This window comes from Taeniopygia guttata, chromosome 7 (genome assembly GCF_048771995.1).
Source record: "Taeniopygia guttata chromosome 7, bTaeGut7.mat, whole genome shotgun sequence".
NCBI classification, from domain to species: domain Eukaryota; kingdom Metazoa; phylum Chordata; class Aves; order Passeriformes; family Estrildidae; genus Taeniopygia; species Taeniopygia guttata.
Window position 1 is genome coordinate 32,745,042 of NC_133032.1, and position 12,840 is coordinate 32,757,881.

A 12,840-nucleotide genomic window follows, 5' to 3' on the forward strand; every position below is an offset into this window, starting at 1 on the left:
TGATAGCCTGATGACAGTGTGGCAGCAGAGCTGCTCAGTCCTAACTGCATTTATCTGTACCAGGGTGCTAAAGTGATGTTATCTCTTGGTCAGACAGACCTTTCCCTCCCCCCATCTGCCTTGCCTCCTTAGAACTGAAGGCAGATCAGGAACAAGGTGAAGAGGTGCAGCACCTGCAGGGCTCTGGCAGGCTGTGCCACTTTCCTGCCACAAAGCATCCAGCACAGGATCTTGGTTGGAAAAATTTCCACTGAGATGGAAAGTGAATGAGTACAGCACTGTTAGAGTTTCTGGGCCATATATAAAATATCCCTGTATGTTTTCTTTTTGTAGCTGGACAAAAGAGCTGTTGTTTCCTTAGATTTGCAGATCATTGGAACATGCATATTCATGTTGTTACTTTTAAATTTATGGGCAAAAGTTCATTGTTCTTATGTGAAAAGGAAACATCTTTCATCAGTTCTTAGGGTGATTTGAATTTATTTATTATTCTTGGAGTGGGCTAGATTCACAGTTTTGGTATTCAGGAGCAACACTGAAGGAGCCTGGTAAGAGTTTTCCATTTGCAGTGTTTTCATTGCTTTGCCTGATGCTTGCTCTGCGGCAAAGAGCGCAATTTCTCTCATCAGAGCCACTGGTTTTTGCCCTTGACTCTTGGTACACTGAGTTTAAAATGTCTGAAGCAGCCATTAAACAGCAGCAACAGGAAAAACCTTTAGGTAGAAGTTCCTTAAGGTTCAATTAAAGTATTGTGCTGATTACTGGAAAATGTCACTGCTCAGGTACCTCTGGACTGAAGAGTACCTAGGGTTAGAGTACAGCTTGAACCTAACCCCTGTGTTAAGTGCCTGCTCTTCATCCATTTGAAGCAATCAGTGGCAATTACTCAGATCAGAGGCAGCCAAATGGAAGTGAAAAACTTGTCTCTACTTCTTCCTTCGTGGCAGTTTCCTGACAGCACACTCTGAAATCCATATGATTCCAGCATAATTGGAATATAAGTATCTTCTCTGTTAGGAAGGAATTGTTCAGAAAATAAGCTAGGTGAGGACATTGTGACAATGCCAATGTTTGTTTTGTCTGTAATATTTCAATTACATCCCTTTTATGTTGTGTCAGAGCAATTGAGGTAATGTGAAAATTGTGGTGAAGGCATTTTGTTACCCAACAGTTTGTCATTTTGTTGGAGTTGAAAGAGGTATGTATAGAAATACAGATGATACTTTTCTTTATAACATTCAGCTGTTACACTATGAAATGATCACAACAAGCATGTTAGGATTAGCCATCCTGTCTTTACCAGTTGTAATATTTTAATGCTGACCTTAGACAAAATCATGTTAGCAATTGTTAATAATTTTGGTCTTTCTGTCTGGACCACACTATGCTCCACATAGTGTTTGTGGAACATCTGAATAACACAATGTTTAATAATTTTGTTAATCTTTTTTAAAGGCTTCTTGAGTTTTTCAGGTTTGGTTTTTTTTGGTTTTTTTTGTTTTCCTCAAGAGTTGCTGCTTAAAACTGCAGTAAATTAAGTGATTTCTAGCCTTATTTGTCAGTGAAACAGTACAATGTCATGAGCAGACTTTCTTATCAGCGTTTCTTCTTCTGAGGCCTCTCTGAAAGCATAGAAGTTAATAAATAGCAAAGCTTATTTTTCTTTGTTTTAAGCTATATTCAACAAAACAAAACATAGTCTTGACTGTGTAAAGCAAGGTGGGTCACAAAATCTGGGGGACTCCAGTGTTGGGCCAGGACATGTAGAAACCTGGAGTTTATAATCCGCTGTAATTTACTTCCTGAAGGAATGAGCAATAACTTCTCTGAAGAGGCTTGACAGCAGAAGAAAAAGGAAGCATTGGCATTGAAAATAATCAAGCTATTTAGCAGTTTGGAAAAAATACCCATGTTATGAAACAAAGTTTTTTTTCTTTTTAAGTTGTTCCACATCTGGCTATCAAGTGTGGTGTAGAACTGAGGCAGCAGTGGTGAAATCTGCCGTGGAAATATCACTCTGTGGTGGTGTGGAGTTATTGGCAGATAAAAGGACTTGAAGAAAATCCATCTGGATGAGACTTCTTCATGATAAGAAAGTGATAATGGTAGTATAAATTATTGGGGATTTAGCAAAGATATAACTTAACTGTCTCTGAAGTAGGTGAACTCAAACTTTCTTTTGATTCAATCTTGAGATTTGATCACAGGGCTGGAACACCTCTCCTAATGAAGACAGGCTGAGAGACTGGAGAAGGGAAGGCTCTGGGGAGAACTTAGAGCCCTTCCAGCACCTAAAGGGGGCTACAAGAGAGCTGGGGAGGGACTTCTCACAAGGTCATGGAGTGATGGCACAAGAGCAAATGGCCTTAAGCTGAAGGAGGGCAGGTTTAGATTAGATATTAAGAAGAAATTCTTTGAATGTTGAGATCTGGCACAAGTTGTCCATAGAGACTGTGGACTCCCCATCCCTGGAAGTGTTCAAGGCCAGGTTGGATGAGGCTTGGAGCAACCTGGTCTAGTGGAAGGTGTCCCTGCCCATGGCAGGGGATTGGAACAAGACTGTCTTTAAGGTCCTTTCCAACCCCAACCAGTCTCTGATTTTGTGACTCTCAATCTAATTGCTGTGTATATGTAGACTGTAGTGTGTATTCCTACCCTCACTGAGTTTAGCTTTAGTGTGGTCCTCTGAAGTTAGTGTAAGGGAAGCCTAAGAGCAAAATGGGGGTTTTTTTCTCTTTCTGGTTGTATGAAAGAATAATAGAACATGAGCTCTTAATAGCATATACATCTTTAATCCTAGAGGAGTTGAGGATGGGACTTGTGCTAGAGCATGAGGCTGCATAGAATATGTTGAAAAGCAAAGCTGTGAACACTTGGGGAGCTTGAGTTGAAGCTTAAGTGTTACTTCCGCCCCCTTTTTAGATCCATGTATAAAACTAAGCATATTTTGCTTTTTCTTCTTCCTTCCACAAAACCATCAAACAATCTGGTGGTTTGGATACTGACAATATTCAACTGCTTTTTCAGAACCTCCATGTTGTTCATTAAAGAGTGAATTGTTAATAAAGATGCTTATAAAGCTTTGGTTGGTTGGTTTTGAGAGCAATAAAGCCATCTTTCCTTCTCTCTCTTTTTCCTATTTATCTATCTTGTATGTGAAAAGCTTCTGAGATATTTGATAGCCATCCTTTTTGCATCTGTGGGGAGTATTATATTCTCATACACACAGAAAAGTATTAATCTAAACTTTGAGTGTCTAGGAGATAAGAGTTCTCACCAGCCTTTACAACAGGAAACTTTGAAGCACTGCCACAAATGACGCCCTAAGTAGATTTAAAGTTGCTGTGGTAGAGGTGATTAAACAGAAATGGGGAAATACAAAACCATGGCACTTGGAAGCAGAGTTTGTCTACAGGGCTGCTATTGTTGTAGCTGCATCTTTGGTTCCATGTGACAAGCACAGGATGAGTTTGGTTTAGGCAATTTAGTTTTTAACAGTTATGCTTTTCTAAGACAGTGATAAAAGAAATCCTTGATTTTTGTGGGACAGAATTGCACTGTCATGATTCATCAGATAGGGAAATCTGCATAAACATGATCAGAGAATCAGTCCTCTGTTTTCTTCATGTGATAGTTTTGGTAAGCAGTGAGAGTAGGGTTAGGATGTTGTGTTGTGTGATGGGTTTCTTTAGAGGTGGTCATTGCTCTTTCTGTGCTTTTTCAGTGACAAGCTAAATTTTTTATAATCTTGACCATCTAACACCCCAGATATAATTATTGTACTGAAAACTCTGCCAGACTGGTTGTTTACAAAACATTCTTTTGCCTCGGAAAGTGCTGCTTTGAGTGATTTTAATTGCGTGTCTTTGATCCCACAAAACTGAGCAAGTGAAGGTCTGTGTTAAATCCTCCTCAGCTTTCCCGTTGTACACAGCTGGAGGTGTACAAGGTGCTTGGAGGACCCCAGCTAAACCTAAGGACAGCCAGGCTCAGGTTGCTGCATGTCACAGTGCACAGTGAGGGAGGACATTTCTTGTCTATGTGTTCAAAGCTTCCATAGCTTTTCTGCCTTGTGCATTAACTTGTTCTGCTGTGTTGGCTGTTCAGTTCCCTTTTAACAACTTCAGTTTTAACATCTTTCAAGTCACTCATTAAGATGCAGACTTCAGTGTATACTTGTCATTTAAGACATGATGGCTTGGATCCCTGTCAGATATCTGGCATCCTTCGTGAATATGCAGCAAGGCAGGCTGACAAGTCAGCTTTGGCAATGCTACAAGAATGGGTTTTTTTATAATGTTATTATGGTGAGAAGGACCTTTGTCGTGGTATTTCCATGTCCTTATTCCTGAAGACTTGGGGCTGCCACGCTGATGCCTTTTAGGTTGGGGGGGAAAGACTCAGGTAACCTCAGGATCAGTGGATTTGTTTCCATGACTCTCTGACGAATTTTGTTACGCAGCCTTGTTGGGTTTAGCAGTCTGAAACCACAGTTCCACCATAGTCCTGTACTTGCAGAGATTAAAAAAGCTAAGATGCTGCATATTGTTTTAAATTCCAAAGCTGCCTTGCTGTCTTGAGAGGACTGGAGTAGGCTTTTCTTCAGTCAGCATGGTGTGTCGTGCCTCGGAGCACAAACTGACTGTGCCCACAGGGCACCAGTGTGTACCAGCTGTAGCAGGGTGTGGGACTGCATTGGCTCTGATAGTCAAGATAGCAGCTTCCTGGAGGTGATATTTTGCTTTGACTCATGTTTACTGTGCCTTACTAGTTGTATTCTTTTTCCACACCGTATATGTGTATTTATTAAGATTTCCCCTCCTCCCACAGAAGCAGGTATGTGGATCTGGGGAGTTTTGTGTGCCCTCAAGCCTGGCTGTCACAGCACAGTGTGGTGTGTGCAGAAGACCACTGGTGAATATTTTCCACTGCAGTGCAAGGCTGTGTTAACAATGCTGAAGGGTCTCTTAGTGGTCCCCTGGGCTGCATTTTGATTAACCACTTGACTACTACTTGAATTCTCCTAACACTGCATTGATTTCTGTAATGCTAATGGAACACAGCAGCACAGCTTGTGTGAGGATGGACTAGAGGTAGAAAAGTTAATTTTCTTTAAATCATACGAACACTTTGCTACAGAAGTTTCGAAAATGTTGGTAGAAAGCATTTTGTGCTCTGCATTTAAAATCTTGAAACCTTTAGCTCATTTGATTGAATATGTTGTTAGTGCTTTCAGCTCACACTGCAAATTCACTCTTTAAAGAAATCTTACCAGCTGGAGATGAAAAATGTGGATTGAATTGGGAATGTGTTAATTAGTTGGAGAAGGGAAAGAAGACCTTACACAAACTAAACCAGCCTTAACTACAGTCTGTGTCTAACCACAGATACCAGATTTCAGGACTGAAATAGAAACAAGAGGGCAGTTTCATGAATTAAAGTAAGAATAGTACTTATATTTAATGATTAAAACCAGAAGGAGAACAGAGATAAAATTGGTGAATATTTGATCGGATGTGATTACTCTGACCTTATAACACTAGGGAGGTTCTGCATTGTGTGAGATCTGCTGATGGAAACACTTTTGACTTGAGCTGTTATCTGTGCTGTATATCATCAAAAATACTTTAATATGCACTAGTCTGAAAATCAGAGTTTAAGCCTCAAGGTTCCAAAGTACATCATATTTAGGTTGTCATGTTAAATTCTTAATCCATTTCTATTCTCAGAAGAACACCAAGCTGGTCCTTAGCAGAGTAGATAGGCTGCTGGTGTCAGCTTGCAGTTTCAGCTGTATTGCAGCCTTTTAATTTGCTTTAACCAATATTGTTATTTTAAAACTCTTGTGACAAACAGAGCACCTATCAAACAGCACTCACTGCTGAGTAACTAATTATAACACTTATTCAGAGTACTGTCTTAGTGGAATATTTCTAGACTTCCTAACTGTCTGATGGAGATAAATTGAAACAGAGGTTTTTAGCCTATTACAAAGCACATTATTTGAAGGACGTGCAATGTAGGAAAGGGAGGAAATATGCATGTAGCTCTTACTATTGCTCATTTTTACTGTTTTATTAAAGAGCAACTTGAAAGCAAACAAAAATCAGTTCCTTGCGGCAGACTGTGCTTTTAGCCGCATCATTCTCAACGTGGGTGTTATAAACCTTTACTATTACAGATAAAACCTGTGGAGTTTAAATGCAGGAGGCAATGAAGAGCTGCATCTGTGAGCTGGTGTTTAGGTGCTGAAGGCCTGGGGCTTTAGCAGGTGCAGCACTCATAGCAAGCAACAAGAGAGAAGCTTCTTTTCCAGTGCAGGGTTGGTGGCTCAGCTCAGATCTGCCTCGGCGTTGGTGCTGACGTGCCAGACTTTGCACTGAAACAACTGAGGATTGTTCACAAGTTCAGGTTCACCTGCTGTGCTCTAACGATGTCTGCTGCAAAGCTGTACATCATCTGTGAAGGGAACATATGGCTCCTTTCTAAACATGAGGATGGAGTTTGGTAGTTGTATTTTAAATATCCCAGGACCTCACAAACAGTATTTAAAGAGGTTTTCTTTTAAATCTGCAGTTGGTTGGTGTTTTATCAGTATTTTTATTTTTTCCCAGGATTATCTGTACCGACTGCATGCTTTTAGGTTTATAATGTGCTATGCTCATGTTTTTAGTTTGTTAATGTATTGACTTTTAATTTAACATCATATGAGATAAATGTTTAATAATTATGTGTTTCATAACAGCAGTCAAGAGGAGAAAAGCTATGCATTAATTCAAAAACAGGTGTGTGTAAAACATAAATTAATATAATGGCTCACGCAAAGTTTAGGAGAAAAAAGTGTGTTTATTAACTGCTGTTGTTTTGTACCAACTTGACAGCTGTATTTATAACTTTTTATGGCTGTAAGTTCTAAGCTAATTAAGGGTAAAAGTTCTTGTGGTTTTTCAAATACTATTTTCCAACAAAAGTAATGTCTGGTTTAATGTAGTTTTCCCCTTCAGGAAAGAATTTACTAACAGCATAATACATCTATCCAGACTTTTTAACAAGAATCCTGATAAGATACTAGGCTTTGGAGTTTTATCTCCAAATAATGAAAACCTCCTAAGTCTTGACTTGTATGTTAATGCTTGCTTTTCATGCTTTGGAAGATCCTGATGTGAAGATTGGTATCCCCAGGGTCCGACTTCTTCATCGCCCTTGTCTTTATGATCCCACTCAGAAGTGTGAATTGCTGGTCTCTGGTTGAGCTTGGTCTCAGCTGCTCATGGCAAACACAAGATTTGTTCACCTCTGGATTCCTGTTTAAGGAGAGACAGCTATGAGGTGTTCCCAGCAAGCTCAAACACACCTCCATGCTGAGTTCAAATGAGCAGCAAGAGGAGCAGAAATGTAATTCTTCATACAGGGTCTGATCATTAAGGAAAAAAAATTGCGAGGGATGATTCTCAACCTAGAACTCCCACTGCCGGTGGCCAAGAAGAAAGGGTATGATCAGAGCAAGTAGTAGTTCACTGGAACTGTCAGGATTATTCACTGGTGAATTCAGAGCTCTGCACTGAATTCTCAGGCTTATGTGTGGAAACTAGCACTGACTTGTCCATTTCTGCAGGCAGTTGTTGCTTTGGACAGCAGTCCTTGATGTAGATGTGTTTCCAGTCTGACTGCATCAGCTGGCTTCCAGTTCGTGGGCACAGAGAAAAGACTGCTTCTCTAGGGAATACTCAGATGGAACAGAGTGACATTTCTCTGTTCCTTCTCCTGTTCTTTCACATTCATTTCCCCTTGTATGCACACATTGCAACATTTTTTTCTGCTTTGGATAGTAGTTTTATGTAAATTGTTTCATGGGACTGTTTGTATTTAAGTTATATAGAATTTCCTTCACAGTGCTATTACCTGATTAATAGCTGAGAATGAAGCAAATGAAAGCTGATGTGCATATTTGGGATTTAGATCCATGGAAAGGCTGAATGGGAAGATGGGGGTGGGAAGATGGTGATTGTGTGAAGCATCTCCTCTGTCTGTGGAGGAAGGTGAATCCTAGGCTTGTTTACTGTTGCTGGCAAGAAGGAGGAAAGATGTCAGATACTCTTGGTAATACTCCCAGCCACATTAATATTTCAGCATGGATAGAGGTGATAAAGGTGGGCATTAGTGTTCCATGTTCCCTGTACAGATTAGCCTGGAGAGATCCATGCTCTGTTTTTGTGTAACCCATCCCAGTGGAAGAGCAATAGTGGGACTGCTCTGAAAAAGCCTTAGTACAGCTGGCCACAGGGGAGACCAGAAGCCTGAGAAAGTCTGTAGCTTGTGCTGAGAAAAATGTGTCTCTCTTCCTTTTTACTTCTTGGAATGGTCAGGAGCAGGGAGGGCTGGGAGGGTTTGTGCTTGGGAAGTCTCTGTGGCACTGCCACGGCTGATGGGAGCTGTGGCAGTGTGGGGCTGGTGCAGTGTGTGACTGTTGGAAGAGGGGTTTTATTCTTGCAGATAGATCTTATAAATACAGGGATCCTGTAAAACTTGTGAGTAATTAACAGCAGCAAAGTCTTTGTCTCTCAACAAAAACACACTGGGATGCAGAGAAGGTGTTCACACATGACAGAAGCAAACATGTAAACTGCTGTTGTGTGTTTACCAAAAATCAGGCTGTGTCCAGATTTTGGGGGTTTTTCCTCCGTCTTTCCTTTCTTTAACAGGCCATAAGATCCCTATTAAAGTGAAATATGGTATAAATGATAGACTTGGCACTGTGTGCTGTAAAATAAGGAATTATAGCTTGTGCTTATGTATTACTCTGTACTTAATAGGTCTTAAGTAGAAGAGAGGATTTGCTTGACTAACCTTCTGAAGAGGAAAGCCATCATATGATAGCATAATTAACTTGAGCTAGAAGATTTTTTTTTTTTTTTAATTTTAAATGACAAAATTCATGGCTTATTCTTGTTGGCAAGCTATACCCAGGCATTCAGTATTTTCCACCCTAAATTTAGTATGATGCTGAAAGTTAAATTTACCCTATGGTTGAACTGCATCTCTGATTTTGTACCAGAGATTTCAGAGTTCTTTTTATGTTTTAGGAAGATCTTGACATTGATATGCCTTGTGTAAAACTGTTATTTTGCATTCATACTTATGAGTTAGGAGGGAAAAAAAAAAAAAAAAAAAAGCCCACAAACTGTTTTAGACCATAAAGGTCTTCTAATGGAATTTTACTTATTATTGAAAATTACCACATAGTAACCATGACTTTTTTTTACTGTTTGATCTCATGTGCTGATTCTGGTGTGATGCAAGTGGAAGGTCTGATTCCTGAACTGCAGTAAAGCAAAATGTCCTATTATTATGTAGCTCTACTGACTGAATTGAGAATCTGCTTTAAATTGCTGCTATCTGTATGCATGCTCTGCATGTTCTTATTCAGAGCAGAAATCAGAGCCTTAGATGTCGGTGGTCTGGTCTGCAAGAATCCCACGTGGATAAGAAGATAGGCTGATTATTTTGAAAGTGCTTATTGATTTGAAATTACAAAGTCATTGTACAAACTGCTTTGCTTCAGTGCTATTGTCACTGGCAGTGCAACTCAGTTTGTCGAATCTCTCCTGCTGCAGAGACTGACAAAGAAGTAGGGACTTCCTTCCTTCTTTCCCCATCAAGTTCATTTTGCAGTGCTTGGCTCACATTTCAAATTTTATCTTTAAAAGAAGCTATTTGCAAAAAAATTGGAAAATAGATAGATCAGGTCGCGGGTTTTGCATATAACAATATAATTCAGCATTTTAACTTTTACCCACAGATTTTTGTCACTGTTCTATTCTAATACTGCAACCTTCTTTTTGTATTTTCTTCTGGGCTCTCTAATTAACATATTCTGGATGAAATTGTGCACAGTTGCTGCCACAGTATAAAGTGTTCCCAGGTTGATGGCTGGCTGACTTTAATGATCTTGATTCTTGCCTGTAGAAAAAGCCAGAAATGATGCAGGTATAATTTAGATAACTGCGGGATGAACTACCTAAATTGAAAACCTCCTTCACTGCCTTTGGCAAGAATCTCTCCACCATGGTAATAATTTTTCTTGCCTTAAAGGCCTGCATTAGAGGGTTCTTCTAAGAAAGTCCCTTGGAGCTGAAGGGGTAATGTCCTTTAAAACTGCTGCTTTTTCCTTGGCTCATGGGCTAGAAATCCTGCTCTTTATTAGAGTCTTCAATGTGTTGCAGTAATCTAGAATGAAAAAATATTAAAATGGGCAAAAAAAGAAGAAAAAAATATCTTGGGAGACCATAGGAAATATTTCTTGTGAGATGTGATATAGTGCTACTCACTTGTTAAATTAGATCATATTGCAACATTTATTAATTGGGTCATATATCTGGTGCCACGTTTCAGATCGTAGGTATTTGATAAAGTGATAGCAGAGCTTGAAAAACTAGTTTTATGTTTAAGAGCTATATACAGCCTATAAATGTTTGACAAATGAAAACAAATTGTTGCAATTTAGTAGTTTCAAACACACTTTGATTAGGAAATTATTTTCTTGTTATTTTCAGTATGGATTAGCTTCATCTTTGAGTCTTCATAGATTGATTTTTGTAATTCAGCGCTTTCAGTTCCAGTCAGAGTTGAAATCTATGCAACCATTTTCTCATGTGGTCAAAAAGGAGCACACTGAGTTTTAATGTTGTAACAAATATAACCCAGTCAGTCTGGACTGTGGATTTATGAAAATAAAAGGCAAGATTCATCAGGCTATCTGCCAGAACTGTGAAATGAAGCTGTTATGGTCTGTGTTTCTTTTTAGACCTCATAAATGGAGCCCAGGAACAGTGTGAATTGCCTCCTATGGATGGTTTTCCTCACTGTGAAGGGAAAATAAAGGTAAGTGAACTAGTTTTAACCTTATGTGCATTCTATTAAAAATAGAACATATGTTGCAAGAGGTCACTGCTCAGTGGTGTTAAACAAGAAAAACTGAGTCAAAAAATAGGATATTTAGGACTGTGTGTCACTGCAGCATTGCTCTCCTCAAGCCTTTAATACTAGTCCTGCAGAGAAATAAAGTGGGATCCTCTTCAGACAGCAACACCTGCCATATTAAAATGTTATATTATTTACTGAAAAGCCTTATTGTTGGAATGCTGTCTTTTTATTCAGAAACTACTACTTTTGGAAAAGCCCTGATTTCTTCCCCATGATGAGTAATTTGGGGCTCCCCTGTCCCAGGGCTGTGATTCTGTGGGTACCTCACTCCAGCCCCTTTTCCAGCATGATGTTTCTTTTCACTTCTTTCATCTCTTTGCCCACAAGTCTGTGTGGTTCCTCTATTCCCCTTTTCCCTTGAAAACATTCTGGCTCTTCTGCTCACAAGTGAGCAGTGCCTAAGTGTGCAACCAGAATTCTGGGATTCACAGTGCATTTCTACGTAAGTCCTGTATTTTACTAATAATGCAGTTGGAAAGCCTAAATATTACAACCCATCAGACTTTAGCTGGAAAGGAAGAAAGAAAAAGGCAACAAAAGCAAAGAAACAAACTCCAACAAACTTGCAGAGATGGAGGTTTTTAAGTTTTTTTTTTTTCCCTCCAAGATATGTTTCAAATGTAAGGAATATTTATTTATTACTGTGAATGCCCCATCCCTAAAAGTTCAAGACCAGGTTGGAAGGAGCTCAGAGCAACCTGGTCTAATGGAAGCTGCCCCTGCCCATGGCAGGTGTATTGGAATGAGATGATCTTTAAGCTCTCTTCCAACCCAAACTATTCTTTGATTCTGATTAGTGGTGGACAACAGTAAAATTTCTGCTTGCTTAAATACTCAAGTATGTGTGAAATTAAAAGTCTCTGCATTTTGAATCTCTGGTCTGTGTTTTGATCTGTTTTGGCAAACAGGCTGCATAGTAACTATGTAATAAATTATTTGAATATTGAAATATGAACTGAAATTAATTATTTGCTTCTGCAGAAATGGCAGATTTCAGTCTTGGTAACTGAAATTATATGTGAAATTCTAGAGGGAGCATGTCATGGTGGGAAACACACAATGCATTCAACTCCAGCCACAGCCAAATGTCTGGATCCCAGTTTTATTCTCCTTTTGATATTTGTCTCTGCTGGCCTGGCTGCCAGTTTGTATAAGCTGTGCTCACATCTGCTGTGCTGTTGCTTCCCCAGCATTACTGGAAGCAGGGATACAGTGCTGCTAATCATTAATCAATTCCTGGGTTGTTATTTGTGATATTTATAGTCACTTTGCCACTTCCTCCATTATTCCTGGGTGTGAAACAAAGCTATTTTGTTGTACTTGAACCTAATAAACTTTTGTGTCTTTTGTTCTGCTGCAGTGGATGAAAGATATGTGGCGATCGGATCCCTGCTACGCGAGCTATGGTGTAGATGGGTCCACATGCTCCTTTTTTATTTACCTCAGTGAGGTCAGTAATCTTTTCATCTGCAGAAGGGGAACATCATATTGCCTTCATAGCTTTGTACCTTTCTCGAAAGAAATCATCATTTTGTTCGGAATAATTGGGTAAAGAGGAAAAAGTTATTAAAACTGAATTACTAAGTGTGTTGCTATTATTCATAAACTCTGCAGGGGTTTCTAGCCTGAAGAATTCTAATGTTTGTAACTGCAGTGATGTAAGTAGCAGCTCTCCAGGGAGGCCACGTTGGGTATCCTGTTAAACCTGCATATGAAGTTCAGTCAGAGATCTTTGCCTTTAAACACTTTTTCTGTTGCTTTTAATGCAGCTGCTGAAGTACGACTAGGGAGGCATTTGGAATTTAGAAAATGGTGCTAGATGGTCCATTTTCTTAAGCAGCATGGCCACTTCTTGCT

At 39.4% G+C, this 12,840-nt stretch overlaps 1 protein-coding gene across 3 annotated transcripts in view; it reads left to right on the forward strand.

Annotated features, from left to right (window-relative positions):
• The window catches only part of MGAT5 (alpha-1,6-mannosylglycoprotein 6-beta-N-acetylglucosaminyltransferase), a 111,665-nt gene that overhangs the window by 47,143 nt on the left and 51,682 nt on the right, over window positions 1-12,840 (forward strand). For all 3 annotated transcript variants that reach the window (XM_030278062.4, XM_072931715.1, XM_072931716.1), the window contains exons 4-5: window positions 10,805-10,881; window positions 12,344-12,433. In XM_030278062.4, coding sequence (XP_030133922.2) covers window positions 10,805-10,881; window positions 12,344-12,433 — 167 coding nt within the window. The remainder of the gene's footprint in view (window positions 1-10,804; window positions 10,882-12,343; window positions 12,434-12,840) is intronic.